At 42.4% G+C, this 27285-nt stretch overlaps 2 protein-coding genes across 5 annotated transcripts in view; one reads left to right on the top strand and one right to left on the bottom strand.

The window, feature by feature from the left end:
* LOC110979872 (neuronal acetylcholine receptor subunit alpha-10-like) overlaps positions 1-22301 on the top strand; it is a 49986-nt gene extending 27685 nt beyond the window's left edge. For both annotated transcript variants that reach the window (XM_022235997.2, XM_022235996.2), the window contains exons 2-7: positions 4031-4170; positions 7390-7434; positions 8504-8613; positions 15072-15274; positions 16808-17134; positions 18266-22301. In XM_022235997.2, the coding sequence (XP_022091689.2) occupies positions 4031-4170; positions 7390-7434; positions 8504-8613; positions 15072-15274; positions 16808-17134; positions 18266-18885 (1445 nt within the window). In that variant the 3' untranslated portion in view covers positions 18886-22301. The remainder of the gene's footprint in view (positions 1-4030; positions 4171-7389; positions 7435-8503; positions 8614-15071; positions 15275-16807; positions 17135-18265) is intronic.
* Positions 21288-27285, bottom strand: part of LOC110979873 (neuronal acetylcholine receptor subunit alpha-10-like) — a 46971-nt gene continuing 40973 nt past the window's right edge. For all 3 annotated transcript variants that reach the window (XM_022235998.2, XM_087144827.1, XM_022236001.2), the window contains one exon: positions 21288-27108. In XM_022235998.2, the coding sequence (XP_022091690.1) occupies positions 26507-27108 (602 nt within the window). In that variant the 3' untranslated portion in view covers positions 21288-26506. The remainder of the gene's footprint in view (positions 27109-27285) is intronic.

The following is a 27285-nucleotide window of genomic DNA, read 5'->3' as shown; positions in this document are numbered from 1 at the left end:
AGTCGCACTAAAACTTCGATTTATGCGCACCGAACACTTGAGCTGAGATACCACACTCCTGAACAGACCTCACTTTCAATAAGTGTGGCCGGTTTGCCCACGTGTGCAATACTTAGCTCACGTAACGTAGAAAACACAGACTATAGAGTGACACTTCAAGTATAGTGCCCAACCTCCTCGTCGCACCTTGATACTTTGAATAGGCCTGTCATCTTTTCTTACCTCTGTGGTATGTCGCTTCTATCCGGGTGAGCGATACCAAAATAGCGCCACTTGAATAGCATTGGCCCCGGATGTCATTAGGGGCTATTTGGAGCAATGACTGCACCATTGGTAGACCAAGTGGATAATGTTCCGCCACCCCCCCCCCCACATGTCCCTTTTAGTCTCCCAGTTATCCCAAAAGCAGCGGCACCGGGGACCATTTTCTGGCCAAATGAAGGTGCGCTTGTTGGTTTTCACACTTAATTGAATTGCAATCAATACCTTTGCCGTAGAAGAAGATACGGCGCGCGTGCGTGTATGGGATCCGCCGAGTGTGCCGCCCTATCCCTTATATGTAGCTATCGTCGGGCGATAAAAATTGAAAACCGTCATCATGTGAGTGGTATTTTCTTTCCTTCTTGGCGGGAGCCTTGGACCGCGAAATGGTAACAAGACGCCCGGCCATGGTTTAATCGCGTTCTCCCGCCTGGCTGGTCATATCATTTTCACCTCAGATTACTTGATTAGTTTTGCACCACCAGAGTTCGGTCCTTCAGAAAGACGGGACGAGTGAGGATCACCAATGATGATACCATTGTGCCTCTTCGAGCTTTCTCTTTCCCAACACACTAGAACTCGCGCTGCGGTTCATTTAAAGGGGAGTTGTGACATCCTTTCATAACTTGCTGGCAATACGAATTAAAAGTACCCCCCTTCGTGACTAAGTTGATTCCAAATCAGCTTCTGTCAGTCCCAGGGTCAGACAAACCTCAAATATAACGGCGGTGCTTTGTTCTCCTTTCTGGAAGTTAAAGAGCCGTGGTCAAATTGAAAACTGGACTTTCTTCACGGTAGGTATGATGTGCGCAAATGAGCCGTGGACAAAATGACAAGGGCCCGCATTACAATTTGATTGTCGCTAAATTGAATGGAGGTGATTAAATTAATTCGTTTCAAGTTTGATCACGTTTGACATGGCATTTATTCGTTCGTAAGATAAAATGGCATGCACAAAAAGAGGTAAGTGCTTTCCATTCTATAGGTTTAAAAAAGATTAAATTGTGGAGCTAAAAATAGCTCCATGATTAAATAAACTGATACCTTGCTGGGTTAGGAAATTTTTGTATCAAAACTGAAATGGATATCAGAAGTTAAAGGTTTTGCGGGTCATTTTGTAAGGCAGAAAACAAATTGCGTCAGTCAAGGGCGGAAATGCTTTCTTGAACTGGTCGTAAAAGATGTCAACATGTTCTCAACAAAATGACAGTCCTACGCCTACTTGTTCTCGTGGTAGATTCTATCGCAAGGATGGCATTGAACTGGGATTCTAGCAAAGGCAGTTTCAAAAGCGAGATTATGGCTAAAAATGGATGTAAGTTTGCAGTGTCGGCATGCCACCCGGCCCGAAAAATCGCCAAAGTCCCTGAGTTGCTGGCTGGTTGATTTCAATTTCTTTTAAGAGGATTAAACGATCAAGGGACCATCTTTTGCGAGCCCCTGGTCAGAACTTCGCTATTCTGGTGAAATGAGCAAGAGAGATTCTATTGATAGGTTTCTGTGGAAAGGTATTTCAGAAATATATAAAAACCGCCTTCCTGTGCTCAAAACACAGGTACCTCTATAGGTAAAAAGAGTGTGCCGTATAACAACTCTTCACTTTCAACGCAAGAAGCTTGATTGGGTTAGAAGAGAATGTCAAAGAAATGCAGAGAGAGGTGTTCTAATCTGTAGACGAGGGACGAGTGCTAAGAAACACAGATGTTGGCACAAATTACTTAATTAAAGCTCTCAATTTTCTGAGAAATCCCCCAAATCTCTCATCATCTATATCAAAGCGAGGATTCGAGAGTCACAAGGTTGTTGATCTATACTGACCTCAAGAATTTGGAGAAAAGTTGGTAGCCTCTTTTCGTTGTACCTGTGCGTTTTTGAAAGCCCCTGTTGAATTAACTGATCCAGCGAGAGCGAGATTCGGCGCTGCAAATCTTGCACTTTGCTGAAATTGAACCAATCACATCGATAGAATGATCTGATGGCCCCAAACCGAATTTTTGGAAAGTGGGAGGGATTTATTTTTGGCGAATCGAATCAGTGATTGAGAGAGCGTGCGAAGATTGCGTGAGTAGACTCATGGTTCCTTGCTCTGTGGTTGAAAACTTTCCAAGCGTGATAAGGTGAATTCTTTGAATTAAATTAAGTCGCTGTGTGGGAAGAATTTACAGGACCTTTATATGGTCGTTGAAGACAAAATCTTGCATTTTAAAATTACCTTATTTTGCCTGAAAGGGATTTTGCGGTGATGTTTTCATCGTTTCTGAACATTTAATGATATCATATTTCCGTAGTTGCTGGAAACCTCTCCCCGAAGGCTTTGATTCATCCGTGTATTTTGCAGTTAACAGCCTATAAACCAAATACTCTGAGTTTAAAGACAATATTTGACATAATAGTCTCTCCACTTAGTTTTATTTGCGGATGTTTTGTGAGCGTAGCAGGCGATGCAGCCTGCCACTCTCGTTGCATTTCAAGGGCAGTTTGCAGGTTTACAGCGACACATCGTTTTCTTCGTTATATATACACAGACCGTGACAATCATTGACTTTTTTGGTATGAGCAAATATGTTATTGGCTGGAATATTTACCCAGGAATCGGCTTGTGCGAGACATGTGATACACCCACTTTTGGAAACGTGTACCGTTCTTTGCCAAAGCAACATGTCTAGGAGCACGGCTTTGTACAGAAGATGAGATAGATGAACTTTTTTTCCCAGAGACAGGCTAGATAGAAAGATAATTAATAGTATCTCAGTGTCTGTCCTGGAAGCTTTAGTGTTAATCTGACACCCTAGCTTCTTGTTGATGTAATACCCATATCACATTGCATATTTTATATGTTTAGTCATTTCCTTAGATATAAGCATTTTGGGCGAAAAATCTATCTCATTTCAATGGACTGAAATACTTTATAGCCTTTCGCGTACCGAGTCTATGGCGTTTAAATTCTACCTCGAATATGAAGCATGTAAAGTACGATGATACTCAGTTTTTTCATAGGGAAATCATTTGGATAGAAACCTTTTCTTCTGACATTTTGGTAAAGGAAAGTGTTACTTGTTGCATTTTTTTTGCAACAGTCATCAACATCAACTTTTTGGCAAACATTTTTCACGCATTTGCCAAATCTGTTTTTCTACAGAATCACTGACTAGTGTCCATGCAAGAAGTACACCTCGTGGTGACGGACAGCGAGTATAGTTTTACTCGTATCTAAAGAGCAATATGCGAATAATTCCCATCTTGGCATGCCTCAAGCGATATCACTAAAGATTTTGGAATATCCTCAGTATGATTCTCTGTTGCCAGACATAGCCATTAATGCAAAGGATATTTTTCCCCTCTAAGGCAATGGCTATATGAGTAGAGAAACGCCATCACAATGGGCATCTGTATCGAGAAATGAATTTTGGCATAACGTTAAGAGCAAACTCACAATCAGTTCTTGGGTTTTCCACCTGTCCATACAATGGATGCCTTCATCAGTCCAAAAGAAGGAGCTTTTAACATCTTTAGTGAATATGCTCATTAGACAATAGATTGGTAATTGCAGCAATAACTGATTCAATCCAATGATATAAAAACGTCATACAAATTGACAATGCGAAGAATGCTTTAGATTTAGAACAAAAACCATCCAGACAGAACTCATGAGGTTCTACGTGGAACGACATGGCATTCACAATCCATTTCCTTCATTTGTAGATAATTCCCAACTCAATTTTTCTCACTCAGCACAGTTTTTCTCTTGATACTTTTGCTCTTTCCACAGTGTCTGCGGCAGACCAAAATGTTTCCAGCCTCATTCGTGACATGTTTTCCGACTACAATCGCTTGGTACGCCCCGTAAAGAACTCATCAGACCCCATCATTGTCGACTTCTATTTCTACTTTGCTCACGTCTTGGATATGGTAAGTATTAACTTTAGGCCTGCTCACTGACTTAAAGGCACTGACAAACATGAAGCTTAAAACGAATAATATTGTTTCAGTGTTGAATTTTTTCACGGATCATTCTGAAGTTTGGAAAAATTCTCGTCTCAACCACCCACTTTCTGTAGGCTATAGACTGACGTGTCTGTCCTTGTTTAGGGGAAAAAGAAGTTGACTTCGATTTTGTTTCGTCAATAAAGTCTTGTTTCAGTGTCCTTGAAATATATAAACAAATCCGAAAACTTTAAAAATAAAATGTGCCATCGGATTATCTTTAAAATGCAATATTGGGGATCAGTTTCAACGAATGAGAGAAACGCCCTCTTGAGACTCCGTGCCGATTTATTTCAAAGGAATCTTGAATGTCAGTTTAGGGCGGGGGATAGTGAGCGTATTTGCACCGACCAAAGTGGAGATTTGTTTAAAAGCATGGTTTGTTCCACTGCATCTGCGGGATCAAGCTTTCTGTTCCGGTTCTTATATTTTTTTTCACTTACCCTCGATCGGAAGTGGCGTCGATTTACCTCGACTCTGTCAATTCCTCGCGGAACTATCGCAGAGAACTATTAGATCAATATTTCTCGGGTGAACGAAATGATAATAAATGAAAAAAAAGTAAACCTCTTCTCACATCACTTGACGGAGACCTCTTGGACACGAGACCTCTTGATAGCATTCCAGCCTAGGTGCCCTTTCAAAAGTTTATAACGTAGAACTAGAAAGAAAAGCACGCGACTGCTAAACCGGCTCTTCCGAGTCGGAGACGGGGTTTTCGAAACAATTAGCGCCCAATCGCCCGGCGCGGAATAGCAGCCAGGTTGAAGTCGCAGCTGAACGTCGTCTTCTGCGCTTCATTCTAGCCTTTGTTGTCACTGAAAATATGATGATTGCCGTCTAGAGCAAAAGATCAGCACAGACTAGAGAAAGAGAGAAAAAAAAAACAGAATCGTATATAGAAGAAACCCTTGGGCTGTTTCGGGAGTAATTTGTTTCTCACGGCCAGCTTGTGTGTGTGATATCCACCGTGGTATAATTTGGCTTAAGTCATGTGTCGATAATACGTGGCAATCAGATATAACGTCAAGTGCAATGTGTGTGTGGAATCGAATTAGGGGTCGCATGCTATCATTTTTAGCAGTCCACCTGAGTCTGCCTGCTCAAAGGTAGCAAAGCTAATGGAGTAATAATAATGGTTGGTCAGATAAACCGTACTTGCCCCTCAGCCAGTATCAAGTATAAGCATATGTTTATTCAGAGCCATTGTCATTCAGAACCATTGTCATTCAGAACCATTGTCATTCAGAGCCATTGTCATTCAGAACCATTGTCATTCAGAACCATTATCATTCAGAGCCATTGTTTTTCAGACCAATTGCCTTTCAGAACCATTGTCATTCAGAACCATTGTCATTCAGAACCATTATCATTCAGAGCCATTGTTTTTCAGACCAATTGCCTTTCAGAACCATTGTCATTCAGAACCATTGTCCTTCAGAACCATTGTCATTCAGAACCATTGTCATTCAGAGCCATTGTCTTTCAGACCAATTGCCTTTCAGAACCATTGTCATTCAGAACCATTGTCATTCAGAACCATTGTCATTCAGAGCCATTGTCTTTCAGACCAATTGCCTTTCAAAACCATTGTCATTCAGAACCATTTTCTTTCAGACCCATTGTCTTTTAGAACCGTTGTCATTCAGAACCATTGTCATTATTTTGTTCAAGCTGAAAGTTTCGTAGTATAGTGTAGGGCAAAAGATACCAATCTTGAAGCTAGAAGTGCCCATGAAATCCTTTATATAGGACTACATAACTTAGAAAGTATCATTATTTGAACTTGCCATTGAGTCACTACAAATTGGCCATGGGCCATATTTCTAATGTTAGCAATGGTTTTTAAACACAAAAAATAAGAGTGTGTTACACTGACGGCAAAGACTGTAAATTTGAGAAAATTCTAAGCATCACATCCCAAGAAAAAAGAAAGGGGCCTGGGGAATTCGTCTCCTTCCAGTGAAGTACGCTTCAAATCTGCGGCAGAAATTTCAATTTCTCCATGGAGTTGCGCTCGATTCTGAATTTGCCACTCACCGGATAAAGAAATACCCCTCTGACCTTTCCCCCTGGCCTGGGGCGCGTGGCCTGGACAATTCAATTACAGGAGTTGTACCCCGAGGCCACCGAGGAGATGTGATCAGTAAACACTGATTCTTCGATTTTGATTCGACCCCTTTTTCCATCGCCTTCCAGAGACAAGTCCGAGGCGGTTTCCAAAAACACGGGGTGTGAAGCGGCTGGCGTGGCCCTTCCAGGGGAAATTCTGTGGCGGGATATCATATCCGTTGGCTGGTGTCGTACCAAACACTTTCAACTACCAAGAAAAAAAAGGAAAACACCGAGGATAATGTTGTCAGTTCTTTTCCTTCGGCAATTCGGAAAACTTGTAAGACAATCCAGCCTATCTAAACATCTCCAATCGTCTGGGTAATTGGAGCTTGGACATAATAGACTTGGGAATACGATTCCATGTTTCCTTCCTTTTTATATCTGCTGAACATTCGTGTTTCATGGCATGATGTGTGAAATCAGTTGCCATGTGAGGGTGAACAGCCTCGCGGACAGGTTGTTGCTACACCCTTCTACGGTATGGAGGATCTTTTTTTCTCTAAGTGGCGAGTAATAGGCCCTGCTCGTTTCTGTTGGTCCGTTTTCTTTTCTGTCTGAAGTCTGAAGTGTGGCGCTGTCCTTGTAATCTCTCTGCTGTTGTGGCAATTATTAGTGGTTATTGTCTTGGGTTGGCGTTTGTTTCCAACCTGTTCCGAGTGCGTGTTTATTGTTTCTTCTTGCCAAACTTCAAGTCTGTTTCAGACTGTCTGTTTGGCATGCCTGACTGGACTTGAATTCTGTGCGCTGGGTGACATTTTGTTCACACTGTCTCGCGCTGTTGTCAAGTGATTTAAGAGGCACTTTACGGGTGAAATAATGAGTCAACTATGCAAATGGTTGTTTCGGCTGGAAATGTAACCCCGATCTTGTTTTCCTTGCTTTTTTGTCTAACCTACACTCTGCGGTTTAGCACTTGGCGTTTAACTCTAGAACTATATAAACTCATGGTGCAATAAACCGTACAGTGCTGCCCTGAACTGGATCTACATTCCTTATTTAACCAATGTCTTTCCTTTTTTCTTTCCTTAGAATGAACGAGAGCAGACGCTGAGTAGTTCGATTTGGCTGACGTTGGTAAGCATTAAATCCAAAATTGTTTCTCCTAATTTCAACTCCCTTCCCTGTGTCCCTCTTTATCGCCAAGACGGTGTTGTTTGTCTCCCGAGAGAGTCACTCCAAAATGTTAATCTCTTGTAAAGCTAGGACGTCCACAATCGCCCTTGACTATGTTTACCGATCGGTTGGGATGGTTTTCGAATGACAGGAACGATTTTCTGCCGTGGGAGGTGACGATGCGCTCCGTCAGCGATGCTGAAGCGAAAAACCTGCGCGAGCGTGCAGTGAGAAACGGCGGGATTTCGCCGTGCTAAAGAAAGTGCTGAAGTTTCGGCTCCGTCAGACAGACATGTAAATGTCCAAGAGTTTTCGTCTTCATCGTCCGCTTTAAATAATGATCTTCAGTGTGAACTCCATCCAAGTGGCCCATTAATGTATCAGTGTAATTCACTTTATGCTTTTGTTTATTTTTTGCATTGGTAATTAAAACACGTAGGCGTAGAATATGAAGGTACTGTAAATATTCACTCATCATGACAGGTACGTTTAAATAACATAATGCTATAAAATAAAAGTTCCACTGTTCACGCCACATATCATTCAAATAAAATGAGCTTTCCAGCTATATGTAAGAATATGAAAGTTTCATTCCTTGAAAGTCTTAACCCTAAGAAATTCCACTCCTCAAGCAGTTTGGTTGAACAGGCGTATCTTTGGCAGCGCCCTCGGGGTGCTCAAAGACAGCATGCGCGATCTCATACATACAGTTGGTGAAAGTGTCACGTGAAAAGAATGTTGTACCTGTATGCTATGAGGCGGTTAACAGAGACCCAGATTTGTATAGTTAATTTTAGTAAGTAAAGCAGTGAATTTGGTAATTGCATGCCTTCTGGAGAAAAGGGTTGCATTAGTTTTACTATATAATTATTGATGTTAACAATCTGGGAAATGATTCATTCCCACAACGTAGACCTTCATGAAATTTCAATTTGCTCAAGTGTTGCATTCTTAAATCTTTAAACATGTGCTCGGATGTTTCGACTCTGATGTGATGTGTAATATTTCTCAATTTGTTTTTCACCGCCAGTTCTGGCAAGATGATTATATGACGTGGGACCCTGACGATTACGGCGGAGTGTACATGTTCAAGGTCCCCTCCAAGGAAGTATGGCTCCCAGATATCTACTTCTACCAAAAGTAAGATCGATGGTAGATTGTTCCCCTCAGATCTTTTGGGAATCATTTGAAAGCCCCTCTCTCATGTGCTTGAATAAACTAACAGGTGAATTTTGTCTGATTCCGCCAAATCAGTTCCATGCTAAATGGATTAGGTCACAAATCACCCCAAAAGGTGATTTCTTTAACCACGGCCCCAACTGCTTTGCCTAGCCTTACACAACCCTATTTGGCAACTGCCATTTGACTCTTTGCGAAACTGTTGGCAGTTTCCTTCTGATTTTGGTAGATAAAATGTTGTCCAAACTAAGCGACAGTGCTGTTAGGGCGATTTGATATCAGCTTGACGCTTACGCATCGATTCATCACTTTTCACATGGTAATCACCCTTGTGAAAACACCCCGACACATTTTAAGTCAAACTAAAGTGTGTAGTAAAAATGAAGTTTACGTTTTTCTCTCCCTTTTTTTTAAACTTTCATCATAATGTGATTCGTGGACCACTCAACCTGGTGTACTCTATCTAAACTGCGTAGATAAAGAGCTTGAGACACTCAGCGATAAACTGCACCGGCAATACTAAGTCCAACTTTCATGACTTGGAATACAATCTAGATTTGCTGCGCTCTTAGAAAGACGTGCATGCCCCACAACACATCCTGTTTTCCCGTCATCGGGCGGTCTCCTCGTAATTTCGTCGGCTCCGTCCCCAAAGCTCCCCGTCAATAACTGTCAGGCTGCGTCTTCTTTGACATTCTCCCTGCCAAGAGACGGAAGAACAAGAAAAAGAAGACAAAAAAAATAGAGGGGGGGGGGCTGTCTGGGGAGATTTGCTGTACGGTGCCGTCAAGCTCATCACACTGCCAATGAGCTTGATCAAGAGAAGCCTGTCAAAACAGCTTAAAAAGCCAGCACGATCGAACAACAACGATTTTTTCCCCTCTTCCTCCCAGGTAGGACAAATCATTATTTCCCCTGTCGCGGCATATATTGAGGAACTGGTCCGCTGCATTGAATAATAATTACATCTCTCTGTTACTTGAACCGTATGTGCAGAAAATTGTAATCTGGGCAGAGCTAGAGCAGATCTAGGTCAAAGAATGAATGATAATCGCATGAAATTGACTAAATCTGAAGTCTGGGTCCACAGTTACGACGATAACAACATCTCTGAGAGGATATTTGGCCTTTTTCGTTTGCCAGTTTTATTCAGTCTTCCTGAGTTTGTTCTGAGCAATCTATGGTAGAATCTAAACCTTGTACAAGGATCACTTCTCAGTCTTGATCTTGGGTGGCACTTCCCGTCTATCGGAATATGCAGGCTAGTAAATTGAACACTACCCTGAAAGAGCGCTTATAAAATTAAATTAGGCTACGAGAATGGGAATGTGCTCCGTGGAAGACCGCCTAGACACAAAATGCACGTCTTGCAATATGCTGAATGGCGTCTGCCACACAGAATTCATCTGCGAGTTTGGATAGGTCCGCCTCAAAGTATATATCCCGTTCATTTGAGCTTTATCACAGTTTGTCAGATATGTACGTCAGTGGTACCAGAATAGGTCTATACCCCGTCATCTGGTCACTACTGGCAATCATGATTTGTTGGCGGGAGACAACGTCCTTTAAGTCACATGGGCATAATTTATTTGAATAGACAACCATAATCACTGTGCGTCATGTTTACTTCCCACAAATGAATAAGCAATACGCCATGTGGAGTCATTTCTAAAAAAAAAAGACATTTTGGAGTAATTGAAACTACAAATTTTACCAATAATAGGCCTACAGTTTTTGAAAATTCTACCCATGGTGCAGTCGTGAGGCAAAACACGTCTACACAAAGAATGCATGCATGCACTGGTCAGACAGTGGATGGAGGAACCACACATGATGTGAAATTGCTCGCCACAATGTTGACGTCTATTAATGCCCACCGAGGATTTTCCCGCCAAATTGTTATTAATGCCACACGGCGGCGTGTGGAGATGCTGGCATATTATCGCCCTCTTCCCGCAACGCTCCAGCGGGCGTGCAGAAAGCTGGAAACAGTGTCAGGTGTGAGAACTTAATTGACTTGATGTTTGGCTTGGTTCGGAAAAGTTTACCCACTGCTCCACTTGGGGAGACTCCATTTTGGCTGGAGTTGTTTACCCAATTTGCTACCGGCGCGGTCACTGTGTTAGCGAGGTGGCCAGACTGACAGCGCTGTTGGCAAGTCACTTATGTCGTCATATGGAGTTTATTACATTCACTTCACTGGACATCTAACACTAAACCTCCAAGCTTTGGTCCTGCCTATTGGTCTGCTCTGCGTAGTGTGGCGTCGGGGTACCTGGCACGGTTATGGACAGTAATAATGCAATCACATGATTTGTCATGGTTGTCCTTGATATCCACGTACCAATTTAACATTGAGGTAAAATGAACATTTTTATCAATTAAACCATTCCATTCATTAAACTACAAAATGTGTCGTGGATAATCCACATTTTTCATTCACCTGCGAGGTAAAGCAGAAACAATAAAAGTTGTTAAGCTTGTTGTTGTGCCTTGTTTTTCTGACATCAGATCCCTGCGATCGACATAGAGCGAACTTTTGTCAGCACGTTTTAAATACCGCACAGACATTACCATCGGCACCATCAATTCTTTATTTTCTGACGACATCTTTTGTTGGAAATCGTGAAAATACCAGCAAATGGCAGTTAACGCGGATGCTAAAAACAAGGACCTTTGCTTTATGAGTCACCGTTCACTGCTTCCCTTCATTCCCGAAAATCCCCAAGGCTCTAAAGTTAGCCCCAAGATTTAACCAGTTAAAATGTAATTTTCGTGATTGCAACCCAATTTATGCAGCAACCGGCGCGTGAACAGCGACAATCTTGTCCTCATAAAATGAACTCTATTAATTGAGACTCGACCATTACTTAACCCACATAAAAAGAGCGCTGAAAGGGCATTGATGATCTCCTTGTGGAAGGTGACCATTGCAAGCTGGGGGAAATGAAAACCAAAGCGCTCGGGAACGAAATCTGATTTTACTTTGTGCTTTGTATAATCAAATTCAGAACGTGTTCGAACTATCTTTTCAATCAATTAGACCATAGGCGAAGTCCACCCGCTACAGCTGCACTTATGCATACGGAATTTCTATTGTCGAATGGAATCGAAATTTGGCGGCCCGTTTTTATGAGAGCACATTAACTTCTTATCACTACTGAGCAAAATGTCGAGTATTATTTAATAATCTTTCACTGAAAATGGAGTTTAAGCAACGCTTACATTCGGCCCAGACCTTGAATGCTTTTTATCGGGCAACTACAAGGCAATGTTTATTTTGTGCACGTTACTTTGAATATACTTTGCCAATATTAAAAGTGATTCACAAATAGAATGGTCTCTTTCATAACTGCCATTTAAAAGGACTCCCGTCACTACCATAAAACGCACTGTATTTGCCCACAAAGAGAAAAAGCATTCATAAACTTTTGGAGAATTATTGAGCTTTTTCCATGAACCAGAGAAAAAGGCTAGCTCGACCATGAGCATTCCACCATCTCCATGGCAGACGGCATTCATGCCTCCCTCAAATCAGATATAACCTTTAGTCTCTTTAACTTACAAAAATGTGATCTGAAACTCAGAGAGAAAAAAATAGTAATCACATTTTCTGCTTTTAGGCCCAAGTGCTGGAAAGTAGTTTACCCAGCTTGATCCTGCGTGGTGTTGTGAAAACACATCTCGAGGGAGGTTGGAATGCGACGCCATCATCCGTGACGTCACCCCCTGACGAGTTTAACTGCACTTTGCGAATGAAAAAAAAAAGAAGAAAAAGAGGCGGGGGAAAATGGAGCATCAACGGGCGTCATGTGATGATTAGGGGAAGTTAATTGTGGAGGCAACATAGCGTTGCTGCTCCGACCACCCCATCCTGTGATGAGCAGCCTGCTAAAAATAGACATGCACTCTCAAGTGCAGTGATCTCGGGCGCCTGCAACCTTGTTACACGGTTTGGCACGCCGCACAGCACCAGAGCTTGTACACATTCAGACGCTGGAGGGGGTACTCGGGCCAAATTCTTAATCTCCCATTTGATATCATGACCGGGTCCCCATGTCTTTGTTTTTTTTATAGAAACAAAGTGGCTTCAATTATGTGACAGCGCTCGTATGCTTCCATAACTTAACCTATACACATATGAAGCCGGTATGTCAGCGCACTTGTGAACTTTTCATATTAAAACTTGAAGTCGGTACATTGTTGATGCACGTTTGTGTTTTGCTCTGCCAAGTGCAATTTTACATTAGTCAAACGCTGCACAGATCCCAGAACTCCCCCACCACCCATAAGATCCTTCACTTTCAGTGACAATTCTAGCTTTTGTAAAAGTTCACTTGTATAAAAGTTGAGACACAACTACTGCGAACATCTTGGTTGTGCTCGCTAACGATGCGACCTCTCTGTTCAACTCCAGTTACTGCAACTTTTATCATTTTAATCCTCATCACGACTTTGCTTCACCCCTTAAGATGGATCTCGGCGCCAGGCTGATTCACCCGACTGATTTACGTTCAGTCAAGAGGGCCTTCATACATATGGGTCGTCAAGGGTATCCACCCTGTGGACACGGCGACAGATGGACAGTGCATTGGATACCTGTCCCGCACGAAGTTGTCCCTTGCTTTCTAAGCGTGTAGTTGAGCATCTATCATTTTCAAGATTTCCGACAACATGCAGCCATTACAGTGCGATCACATCTCTGACATTAGTATACTGTTGTAATAAATAGAAGGTCCCTACGTTTTATAGTTGTTCGTTAGGATAATGTGTTATTATTTTATAAAATGCAAAATGTAATAGAAAGCCAGATGAATTCCTGAAGAAAACACCTTAAAGATTCAAGAATAGATATGAACGCTGTCGGTGCGAGCTTGGAAAGTCTGGATGTATGCATCTGTTGATAATATCTTTCTTGTTCGCTCCATTTTTAAATGAAAACTTATGTCTTTGGGCTCTAAAGTGACACAAGTCCCCCATATTTATGAAAGAGTTGGAAAACGCTGGAGATTCCTTTCTCGGACGGACTATTCTTACCTAAGTGCAAGCCAACATGCAACCACAATGCGCTCAGGAGCAAATTGTGTGCAAGGACGATGCCCCATGATATTCTTCCTTTGACATGATGACATTGTAGTCGAAATCCACTCCATCATTCGACGCTGCCCATGCACTCGTTTATGGAGACACTGAGTGACTGAACAGAGAGCCTGCCGTAGGGTGTCAACGTTTGGAAAAAAAGTCGGGCGAGGGAAACGATTACAGGTCGTTGCCATCACGGTCTCTACTCTTGGTACCGCATGCTCGATTTGCCATCCTGCCGAGCTTCAGTTTTGAAACAAATGCGCATGCGCGTACAAAAATGTTGGTATCGACGTAGACATCCGATATACTGTCCGCATTTAGGACGCAAGATTCAGAGGATCATGTGACAAAGATACACGAAGTAAACCATTAAAGATATGATGCAGTTGATTTGTGATGCTAAGGTTAAAATTTTGTAGTATATATATAAACGCACATTGAAAGGGCGCGAACCATTCATAGCTGCACTGCATACCAGGATGTAGTTGTGAGATCGCTTAACGACGGCATTTCCTCTAAAAAAAAAAAACCGGAGTGGACAGACTGGCAGCCGACGTGGCCCCTCTGTGCCCCCAGGGCCTAATGTGGACTGACTTACGGCTCCTCGTGAACCCTTCGCATACGAGGGGAGCATTTTCGGGCAAACCGTCTCTTTTTGTCGGCGAGTGCCGGCGGCCGTTGACGCTGATGAAACGAGCGAGTCGATGGAGGGGACAGGCGGAATCGATAGGGCTGGAGATGTGAAGCGATTTGCACGGTTCGCTTCGGGAGCCATTGAACCTCAGCCGATTATGAAACGCGGCAATTGAAGGCCTCTCTAATGGCAACCTGAAAAGAGCCCGGTTGATAACTTGTATCAATATTTAATCCCTCGTGCATTTGCCAAGCTGTTAGTGCAGTGGTCTCTATGAGTTCAGCATCTCAGATTTGACCTAACCTGACCAAAGATTGCTATAAGTGGCTCAGTGGAGCATGCCAAGGCTCTTAGAAACCCACAGTGAAACCCTAGAGGATTAATAACGGGGAGACAATAATTGCGTCTCACATTTTAATTGCAAAGTAATGAATTCCTCGGTCAGTCTAAGACTCTGGTAGTCTCCACATGTTAAAAACTACAATGGTTCGAAAGCAAACTCAAAGACTGCAATTTTGATTAGCACATATTAAGTCAATTTCAGCTTATGTAACAAATTCTTGTATCTCTTCAGTTTGGGCAAGTCAATTTATTGGTTGGCATGCCTCAAAACATAAAACCAGTGCCCTACTCCCCTTTTTATTGTCCTTGGTTTACACGAATTCTGTTTGATGAAAAATCATCGCGATCTTTATTCCAGCGCGGAGCTACAAACTAAAAACTTCCTCCAGGGGTCGATGGTGAAGGTCTTCAGCGAAGGGAAGATCATGTGGGGTGCCCCGGTCAACTTCAAGGGGTACTGCCTGCTGGATGTCCGGTACTTCCCCTTCGACCACCAGGTCTGCGAGATGAAGTTCGGTCCCTGGCAGCATAACGGCAAGGAAATCATCATGATGGGCAAAGGTAGGCCAGAATCCCCGCTTACATGTGTGTGCAGACACTGAGGACATAAGTGTATTTAAAAACATGCTTTTGAAACCGAGGATATTAATCCAATTGAGGACGTCCTCGATCGGTAATTTTCTCCAAAATAATAGAAGCCATTGCAAGGAAGTTTAAGTATGATCAAAGGAGGACCAATGACAAGTCCTCGATTTGCACCTTATGTGAGTCTGTATATCAACATTCAATTATGGGCGTTGAATATTAGCGACAGCATGGTCCACGGTTGAGTGAGTTCCGCGCTTCTAAAACTGGGAGCCTATAGCACTCCTTTAAAAAGTTGAAGAATGAATCCAAAAACAAAAGGAGGTCCCCGATTGAACGTATTTACAGATGTGTGGAAAGATACGTATTACGTGAGGTTAGATGTGGCGAAACACGGAAAGAAGAAACTACTCTGCACTATAGGCTTGACTATAGGCCTGACTATAAGCATGACTATAAGCATGATTATAAGCATGACTATAAGCATAACTATAAGCATGCACGGTGTACTTTAACAAGGAGACAAGTACTGCTTGTCTGTCGTGAATGCGTACGTAAGTGCAAGCGCCTCTGTGAGTTTCACTGCCAATTTCACACGATGTTCATTCACGCGCTCGAATTGAGAGACATCCTCGACATTACCTAAAGCAACAGGGCAGATGTACTTACACTCAAAACCAATGCAGAAGGAGAAGGGTTTAAAATTTACTATTCCCGTCTGTGATTTCGCTTGCACAACTCGAAGCGGTGTCCAAAACATAAGCACCTGCTGTCGGATGGGAATGTCTGACTTATCCAGTGTTTATTTGCCGGTGCTCTACCGAAGAGGCACCACCATATGGTATTCCTGGTATTGCTCTATTCCTGGATGCCAACCAGAGACCTTATCACCTCCCCTGTCATCCTTTCTTGAGAGTTCCCCTGGAGTCCAATTGGTACTTGGCTGCATCACCATCCCCTGTATTGACAGTTAGGAGTACCGGACACTGTTTAGAGACGGCACTATTTGCCGAGCACTCGCAAAGCATGATCCCCAATAACACAGTAATCGCTCCAGGGTACTTGTTTTCACTTGGTTGACATAGGAAATCCAACAGAGCTGGTCTTTCCCATTCCATTTTTAAAGACACAAGCTTAGGAAGGCATCTGAGTTAAACGGGGAACTTGGGGCGGGGTATCCTAGACAACATTGTCGGAGTTGACAAATGAATGTCAACGAGTTTTTCATAACTGTGTGCAATAAATCCTTGGAAAATTGCCAATGCATATTTTTATGTCATGATCTCATCAGTCCCCCCAAATACCAGCAAGCCAGTTGATTCAAGAAATACCAAAGTGACGCAAATATCTGCTCCGTCCTATTAAATAGCAACAAAATTTAACAAAATCTCCTTGTTAAACCAAATATGAAAGAGGTATGTTGTTTGAAATAATTTATAGTTTAATTCCGTATCCTTTTTTCGTCGCCATAATCATGCATTTTTAATCATGTTCTTCGTTTTGCAACAGGCGATAAGTCCGTCTTCAACAGCAACGGTGAATGGGACATGACGGGCATCAATACATCTAACAATGTCGAGTACTACCCGGACGACCCGGGCATCCCCTTCACCGACTGTAAGTTCACGATCATGTTCACTCGCCGCTCCGAGTTCTACGTCTTTAACCTGATGATGCCCTCCTGTCTGATCTGCCTCATGGCGGCGCTGGCCTTCCTTCTCCCGCCCACCTCCCAGGGCAAGGTCAACCTAGGCGTCACCTTCCTGCTCTCCATGACCGTGTTCCTCATGATTGTGGCGGAGTCCATCCCACCCACCAACCAGGTCCCCGTCATCGGTGAGTCGGCCGTTTATTCATGTTGAATCCTTACTTTTTTCCGGTCAGAAAACTGAAGGTTCGTTAAGAGTCCACCAACCAGGAGAGAGAAAACGTCGTCCCCCCCCACTTGTATTTGGGAAACGGTACACATGCATATCCTGATGTGATCACGATTATGTACATGTATATATCCAACGTCCAGTCAGCCCCCCCACTTTAGCGTGAAGCCCCCGCTCGCCCCCCGTGCTCAGAATCCTTGCTACGCCGTTGGGACCCAGACCAGTGAGTAGTATTAAGGATGTCAGAAAATGCAATTTTACTTCTACTCCATCTTAACTCCCCCAACAATAAAACTTGGTTTGATCGCTACATCAAGATCATGGAACTTCTCAGATTGATTCTGGAAAATCAAACTGTCATCAACTGTCCTGTAAGCATCATGCCCGGGCAATAGATGGATAGAGTAGCATGTTGTCTCATAGCACGGCTTTATTTCCGCTTGGTACACTCAACAGTAACAGAGCAAGTGGATAAAGCAGGAAAACTGTTTTTAAAAAAGGAGTATTTTTCGGTGGAATGGTTTCATGAATGTTTCTGATGCCTGGTGTCTGTAGACCTACTTTCTGAAATGACTCTTGCCCGATGCTTCATCCCTAAAGATCTCTGGGATCTCATGGGATTCTTCTTTCTCTATCTCGAGCTGCCGCAAACAAAATCATCTGAAATTGAATAGAGATTGCAGGGGGAATACGTTATAATACGGGCGACTAGGTGGCGACAAGACTGAAGTCAGGAGCAGAGTCGTAAATCCTTTAAATTGGTATAACCCCTTACCCTGAAGGCTTTCACTGGAACAAAAAAAAAGCAGTTTACTGGTGGGCACCTTATTTTTTGCCATGGATTTGAGCACGTCGATACCCCCAAGGCGCTTGCGTGTGGCATAGAGACTCAGAAAAATAATAAAACAGAGTAGGCCTAAAACTTGGAAACTTACAGTGCCATCGTGCTTTGGGACGTGTCCATAATAACAGGTGTAGTTGAGAAGGCCTCTGGTGCATTTTGTTTGATCATACCTTCTTACACAGGTGTTAGAAATATTGGTGTCAGCACAGGCACATGTAATTTGATTGATTCGATCTTTGCCTTCAGGTCAGTATTTCGCCGCCACCATGATGCTGGTATCCCTGTCGCTTGTTCTCAACGTCTGCGTGGTAGCCATCTTCAGCCACGCCACTACCGGCGAGCCCGTCCCCGAGTGCATCCGCACCTGCGTCCTGGGCGTCTTGTCAGCCGTGGTCCGCCTGTCCTCCGAAGAGATCCGCGAGATTCGGCGGCAGAAGTTCAAGCGGAGTGGCCACAAGCACCGGGTACTGACCGGGCCGTCGTTCAGCGGCCGGACCAAGTTCACCTCGGTGCCCATGAAGGAGGAGGTGAGGAGCCACGGGGTCAACTACTACATGGACTACGTGCCCAACTCTCACATGTCCAACAACAACGACAAGTCCAAGAGGCACAGCGAGCAATTCGAGGCGCTAACGCGCGAACTCAAGCGGATGAACGAGACGCTGACTGGCATGAAGCTAGGCGACAAGAAGTTCAGCACAGACCAGAGACGTAACTACCGGGAATGGGTGCTAGTCTCCCGGGTGCTGGACAGAACCTTCCTGGTGCTGTATCTCATCGGGAATGTCATGTCTGTGTTACTGCTTGTCTTACCTGTAATGATTATTAAGCCAGATGTACCAACAGATCAAAGCGAAGATGTTTGATTCCCACGTGCTTCACGCCAATACCCTGCTGGTGTCCACTTGTTTTGAGACCACCCAAGTGATTTGTCGGTCAGCTGAAGCCACTGTTATGGGCAAATATAATTATCTTCAGTTTTCCTCAAGCTTACAGTGGGCGGACATTACTTTCGAGATGTCAGGAATCGGATCCCGTAGCCGAGCACGCAATGGCCGTTTAGGCTTATAATCAATGAATGCAGATATCTCGCCCATTTGATGTGACACTAAATCGTCAGCGCTTGGTAACGTGAGCAGTTAGCGATTGTCCAACTCGAATTTCAAGAATATCAGTGACGCAAAGATAGCCGAAGATATTTGTTCGCATTTAGCGATTTATTATTCAATAATTCAGGAACAACAGTCTGTCTACCATTATGAGTCCTTTAATATGAAAACGACTTTAAGTAAAAATGATCACGGTTCTTCCTTTAAAGGTTTGAACGCATGCAGTGGGGGTAGGTAGGATTTTATCAGGAGGGGGGTACAAAGGAACCACCAACATCTTTTTTCTTGGGGGGGGCACCAGCTTTCCGTGTTTTGGGGGGTTTATGTTAGCCTTGTTCAATATCTATTTATCTGTTTTTTCAGTGGTGGGGGGCACCTTGGGGCACCGGGACTTTGTGGGGCCAGGTGCCCCCAGCCCCCCCCCCGGCTACGCCACTGAGCGCATTTGGAAAGGACGTCATAAAGTCTGATAATAAAGTAAGTCATGCCAAATATACTCGAATAAGAGAATGGTGTAAACAGTCGTCAGTGAATGACGATCGCTCCTGGATCCGACACAGCGGATGACTGTTGTGTTCCTCAGAACCACTGAGAAAAATACGTCACTTGGCTCGTCCTGTCCATACAATACTGCGGAGATACCGTTCAGTCAGGATACAACAGATAGTTTCAATCTCAATTCCAAATTTTTAGTGAAGATTTGATTAATTTGCCAGGTTAGCAAGACGAACGTTCTTGGGCATTGGCTTTCTGTTTCCAGGCCCATAAAGAAGGCATTTGTGTTAATTGTGTGAATAAGCTTGTTTAAGATTACACATCTGGGATCGATATAATTTTATTACCTTATCGGCGGCATATCCTGCTATTACACGATGGTAGGAAATATTCTCAAGGCGTATCATTCCCAGAAACGTTTACGCACAGCGTAACCAGCCAATTCATAACTGGCTTCTGCTTCATGACATTAATGAAAGCACGTAATGCAATGCCTGTTGCTATGTGCTCACTTTCATTTCTTTTTGTGCGCAGGTACAACCCTCCTACTTGTTGATCCAAACAAGCCGATAAGGCTCTGCTATCAAATTCCTGCTCAACTTGTTTTCCCTTACTTTTAAGTGCGCTCATAAATAGGTCTGACGATCACTTCGAACAAACAAACAAGCTAGGCTGGACCACAACTGATCGATCTAAGACGACCTGACTGGCGGTACGGTCGAAGTGCTTCCAGCAAAATTCACGCCAATAAATTCCCCACAATTAGGGGGGATCGAATAATCGGATTGGATTTTATAGTGGTGGCAACTTACAGCTGCGTGCAGGATACCAATGACTACTCGGCAGGGAAAGGTTCTTTCTGAGCCATCTTGTGTGCGTGAGTGCAACATTTGCGCATGCTCAACGCCAGTGTGTATGATGACAAAATATACGACGATTTCCGATCGTTCGTTCGTGCTGACGGCTGTGCCGAAGGCAGCTTAATTACTTCCGGACTTTGACTTCGGACCGTCTCAAGATTTTTTTTTAATTTACAGGTTTCAAAAATACTCTGCTGTAAAAGTTAAAGAATAGCTAAATAATAAAGACTATTGTCAAATTAGTGTAACGACAATAAGGTTTGGCAAACCGACAAGAAACCTCTGGAGTCTACACATTTGAAAAAGTCTTTAACTAATGCCCAGTTGTTTCCACTGCTGTTGGATAAAAAAATATGAATGGCCACTGTCGCTGGGCATTTCAAAATTTCAAACCAATTTAAGTACATTGCGCTGTATAGAATAACCCCTTTTAAGATGTAGGCTATGTAATAGTGACTGACTCTCAGTTTAAAGAGAATTCTTTTGCATGAGTTAGTGAGAGATTTGTTGCTGTTGAGAATGAAGACAGTGACATAAAATAAACTTCCAAAATACGTGTACTGCATGCATTTGGATAAACAGCTCTGTTTGAAGTCAACATGGATTTTCTATGCATTAAAAGCTGGAGCATTTTCGTTTGCCTCTCGAGCAACCACGGACCTGAATTTCGCGTTATGTATCGTTGAAAATGCAGAAAAGGAAATGTGACGAGGATGGGATTTTATCGGCGTTGCTAACAACCACGTTTTTGCGCATTTCCATAACGGGAATGACTCAATAACTTTAATATAGGAAAGGAATGTATATTATTTATAACCATCCGTTTTATTTCAAACAAATTTATCCAAAACTATAGGTTACTAGCGTTGTTAATACAGATATAATTAACATCATTTACAAACCATGGGCAGTAAGGGGAAGCGGTAATTCTTTCTATTAAATTTCTGAGTGGTTTCTCCTGGCGATCGATAATCGCTTTTCGAGGCCCTCTATTGGTGGTTAAACTTAATTGAGATTTTAGAGATTTTAGTATCCATGAGCTATAGAGGGCAGTGTATATAACCCAGAGTTTATACTCCCCTTTTTGAATTCATCACAGTTTTTGTAGCCTTTAAAACATTAAACCTTAAAAAAATGCTTGATAAAAAAAATTGTGTCATTAAATTCATATATAAAAATTAATTATTCAAATGCAATGCAAAAATATTGACTGGTGAATAGTAATAAGAAATAAATTTGTGATTGATATTTCTTCATAACCACATATTTATTCAAATAAGATAAATATAGTAAAATAATACCGATATGACGGATGTTTACTTAAAATCGATAAGTTACACCATTAAAATAAATATCGTTAAACTTAACCACACATTATCACTTGTTAAATTATTACATTTTATCATGGTGTTAAAAAGTTTGGAAAAATCTGAGGGGTAACAAATGCTTTGTAACTAAAAACACAGCATTAAGAGTTGTCATTGATAAGCAAGGAGGGTTACGACAAAGGGGGTGCAAATCTTTGGGCACAAAATGGTGTCAGCACATGAAAGCTAGCAAACATGACTACTTCATGCACGGCTGTGCCCAGACTAGTCCATTCATTACTTATTTTCCGTCCTTGTCTTGGGGTTGGAGTTATCAACTTAGAACAGGGTATCTTCATGGGTTTCCGTGTGATATTTTTCAATCGTGGAAATGAATTTATCTAAACCAAAATTTCGTGTATTGTAAATAATATTCAATTTGTACAAAAGCGAACTCGAGTTAAGTATGTATTGTAACGTATTACATAATAAATACTATTATAAAAACAAAGCTCGTCCTCGTGTTCTATTTACTATTTGTGTACAGTTGGATAAAATATTTGTCGCAAAGATTCTATTCCTTTGAAAAGCCCATTTGTATCAATCCCTTTGTTTCATTTTTGTTATTTCGTTAGAATAACACATGACGTTTTATTTAGTCAAGATTCCTGAACTGTGATATACCAAAACTTACATCTTAATTCTATAATCCTACATATTTTACTAGATGCAATGGGAGAAGTAATTTTGCGTCCGTTTATGGTTGAGTGAAAGGTATTTTCAAAACTGCAATCACCATAATCATTACCATCATGACGTGATGATCCTATCACCATGACCATTAACCTGAAACTGATTATGTCAAGACTATCATGTTATTATCTGCTGATCACTCAAACAAATCACCCAACGCAAGTTACAATGCCAGCATACAAACTTTGACAAGAGTTTTGATTCCATCAACCTTTTTTTCAAATCACCTATCGATCACATGACTGTCATCTTCATTATCACATTCCCATCGGTACCAGTCACAGCCCTTGTCATCATTTCTTTTTTGTCACCAACATTACCACTCCTCGCAACGTTTTTCTTCATAATTCACCAAGAGCACGATAATCAACACAATCATACTCACCACAATCATATGACAGCTAGCGTCACGGCCCTTTTGCCTTCAAGAATCTCACACCACAGTCATAATCCATTAATTATCACCCACAAAACTCGTTACAGTGACAGCTATTATGTTGCCTTGGTTACCAACATCACCAAGCGTCGTCCTGTCTCTGAACCTTCATCTAACAGTTTCGACAGAAATTGCATACGTTCACTATTTCAGGCGAACACGAAGGCAAATATAATTTGACGTCACAAAACAATTGCAAGTGTAACTTCTGCGAATTCACATCGTGAAAATTGGATTTTTGACGTCACAATCTTGTGTTTGTATTCACTTTCGTGGCAAGTACCAACCGCCCTTTACCCTTCTCGTGGCTCCAAATAAATCCTCACAAAATGACATCAACATTACACCGACAACCCTTAACAAACTCAAGCTCTCGTTCTTCCTCGGTGTCATAATCTAATCGACAACCAGTGGATTTATAAGTTTAACTTGTTCTCGTCCTCGTCCTACAAGTGCGCAGGCGTATTATAGGCCCTATGAAAATCTGTGCTCGTGGCTTCTAACGCAAAAACACACAGAACACCACTAAGGACGGACTGATGTATTTGAATAGAGACGACTTCTTACGAAGATGTAAGCATGTCTCCACGACGCCATGTGAGGCCTATATATCAAACGTTTTAAGGTTAGGTAAAGCAGTAGGCAAATGAAAATATGAAGTATTTTAACATAAAACCAACTGCATTTAAAAGTGTTGTACCACCTAACGTTAGATTGCAATTGTACTGTTTTTTTCCAGAGCCGACACCCTAAATCTCAGACCTGCTGGTAAAACACTACACTTATGATAACGTTATAACCTTCCCCTTAACTTACCAAGGAAATGGATGCGCCCTCCGGGATGTCTGTAAACTATGTACCACTGAAGGTGCGTTCCATCTCTCATAGTAGGTCAAACATAATCATGAAGGGGAGGAACTCTTTCTCTGACACTCGTATCAGTTTAATAATAAAAAGACCCCTCTTAAAGTAACACAAATTTGAATTTCAAAACTTTTTATAATTCTTTCACATAATCGTAAGCTGCTTAGTGAGAAGCTGTTACCACAAACTTTAATTTCGTTAATGAAACCCAAAACCACATTAGTACATGTGAACAATAAAACTAAAATGCTAAGAACAAAAATCGCAAGTCAAGCGAGTAAAAGTTTAAGTTCTGAAGAAACGTTAATACTCAATTTAAATTTCTAGTCTAATGTTAGTCGGAAATGTCTCCCTCTGATGAAGGACATTAATCTACACATTAGGTTAATTCTTCGTTTTCTTTGGTTAAAAACTTCCCCCTCAGTGAAAGCCCAATCGTACGACAGTTCCATCATTTAAAGTCCAAAACACTGGAAACAAACAAAATATCATTCGCGAAACGATTGAAAATCAGTGTCAAATGATAATTGTAGCCTGTACACATAAAGAAAATTTGCAATACTAGTAAGACTTTAGAAAGCACCATAGCTCGGCCCTGTCATGCTGTAGCAGAGATCTGAAACGACAGAGGGCGCACTTAGGCAGAAGCAACCCCCCCGCATGAATGCATACGCAGGTATCAGTGGTGGCACGTTTTTATAACTGTGATAGCATAATATTGCTTGAAGACGGCATCAATTTAAGAAAAAAAATCTCCTCTGCTTCTTTTGCTTCTTAAGGTCTTAGGGGCTTGCTCTAAATCATTGATTAAATAAGTCCAGATACCTACTACTGAAAGCTAATAAAACAGATACAATTTACGTTTCATGATTTTTACATGAAGGTATATTTATACACAACCCCGTAAGATGAAATAAAATTCTAGAAGAACTTATCAGATATCTTTCATGAAATGTTGAACTTACTTTTCGAAACACAATCCCTAACGTTACGTTAGGGATTTATTTGTTCTGTGTACGTTTTATCACCTCAAAAAACTCGAAGTTATGCAGCTAGTATACTCTGGTCATGATAGGCTTAGTTATTCAACACCAATTGATCACTTGACACCAAAATTTGAAAAAAGGTAACAGAAACTGTTAATCTTTTCAGTAGGTAAAAGCTTACCTCCTGCCCGTTTCATACATCAAAAATCACCCAACACTTACCAACATTTTGTTAAAAATTTAAACTTCGACGCAACCCAAATAAAATTCTTTTGGACCAACGTTGAAATATATTCAAAAACATAAAATATTTAATGATTGGTTGATTTATTGTTTATTTACAAGTTCCCACGCCTGGGTGTGAAACTGTCCTTCCGCAATGGTCTTGTTTCTTCTCTCTGAAACGCATCAGGTATTCAAACCTCATACTTCTTCGATCTGGAGACGATAGACGATGAATTACGGACGTCCTCAATGTTTCATGCAATATATCTGTTAGCCTGGGCATACACAGTGGTTCCAAACTAAGTACAAGTACTGCAGTATGTGATGTCCGCACTGAGATAGTTTACCCACTTTTGTGCAGTGTAGCTCGATCAGTATCCAACTCGAACAGAAGCACCCCCTCATGAGTTCACAAGACTCATATTGGTTGGGAGTATTCACTTTGTTTGCGATGCGACCGTGACGCGCCCATTTCCTAGTCGTTCAGTTCAGACCAAATGGGCCTCAATGGCTAAGAAAAGAGCGCCCTCTCTCGGTCCAGCTCGAGGCCCATCGGTGCCATCAACTAATTCAGCTCCACATACGCAGGACTCAGTGCGCATCTCCGAAACCCACTAAGCAAGCGTCACTACATTCGTTTGCGTTATGATCTCGACATTGATCAAATGACACCAACTATAAACACTCAGCTGCATCGGATTTCACCAGATTTCTTCTTGTGAATTTGAGCCTTTAGAAGTGTAAATTAAATCTTTCTCCTGAATCAATCCTTTTCTGTTTCCAAGTAGTATAATAATTTCTTCATCATAATGTACCTATTCATTTGCCTTGATGGCGTCTGGTTCCTCCATGATTCTTTCCTACTGGCGAAATTTCATCCAACATCGCATCAAGGTGATCCTCTGTGACTTAAAAATGTCGTCACAAGAATATCAATAAGCACAATTAATTATTTTTCATACCCCTCGTTTAGTAGAATTATTCAACAGGAGAGCGCATCTGTGGACAGCTACCGGTCCCCTGGTTCGTCAAAATAAAAACTCCAGGCGGACCTGTCTCAATTATTTACCAACCAACAAAAGAGAACTGCGCCCTCAGTGAACGTTGAGAGCTGGATGAACTGCGCCATCAGGCGGTCCTGCAAGAAGTACCTGCTCGTTATTTGAAGTTTACTCCGGGTTATTTTTCCAGTTTTGGCGTTAAAATGGGGGTCGACATGGCAAAAAACTCCAGTGGTCCAAAGGAGACGAACCAGGAGTTATATATCGCTTGAAAGCAATGGGTTTGGCTGCATAAGAGTTTCACACAATGCCACGCAGAAGATGGTGGAGAATTTTGCAGACGATTCGTAACGATTGTCATTTTCGAAACCATTATTATGATTTCCAGCTTGGGGCTATAGATACACAATTTGGGGTAGTATTTTTAACTGGAGTTCTGGCTTCTATCTGATCAGACTTGCACAAAGAATACGATGAAGGTACCAGCTGACCCCACAAGGCATATCAAAAAGAACAATCGGTCCAGTACGATGGCCACGCGCTTCCATTCCGTCTGCACCCGCCTGGAATTCATCTCGACCTCGATACTGAAGGTGATCTTCTGCATCTCACGGAGCAGCGCCAGGTAGAGCGAGCGGTTCCGATGGAGGGAGTCCCGGACCGATCCTAGCCCTCCGTCTCCACCGCCACCTCCCCCTCCTCCGGAGGGCTTGTCCTGATCGGCGTCGTCGGACCCGTTGCTGTTGGGACCCCCGCAACCGTTGGAGATGATCCGGGACCGGGAAGAGGTGGAGTTGGACGTGACCTCTGCCACTAGGCTCTTGGTCTCCCAGGAGCGCAGCTCGTGGGCCAGCTTGTCACCGATGGTGGGTCGGCGCTTGGAGCGGCTACTCTCCGACGGCAACAGCACCTTCCCGATGCCGTTCAAGATGTAGCGCTTGATCCAGGGAGGAACGGGTTTACAGTCTGGTCCCCGATGATGCATGTTGAGGACTGTTACGGACATGCCGATGGAGATGGAGATCAAGACCATGGTACAGGCAAAGTATTGGCCTGAAATCAAATATCACATGATGATCGGATTATGAATACACTCGGTATAGCTGACGCCATTTGATCGCTTGGTGGCAGCAGTGGCGATATTAACTCAAACGTCTTTTAGGATCGGATAGGCTAAGTTCTAGAGGGGACCACACTGCTGGCCCATTTTCCCAGGTAAACTGTGCTCAG

The sequence above is a fragment of the Acanthaster planci genome, linkage group LG13 (assembly GCF_054643075.1).
Source record: "Acanthaster planci isolate LZ-2023a linkage group LG13, COTS_SCS, whole genome shotgun sequence".
In the NCBI taxonomy this organism is placed as follows: Eukaryota; Metazoa; Echinodermata; class Asteroidea; order Valvatida; family Acanthasteridae; genus Acanthaster; species Acanthaster planci.
Note: the sequence above shows the minus strand (reverse complement) of the source record. Positions and strands in the feature narration are given on the sequence as shown.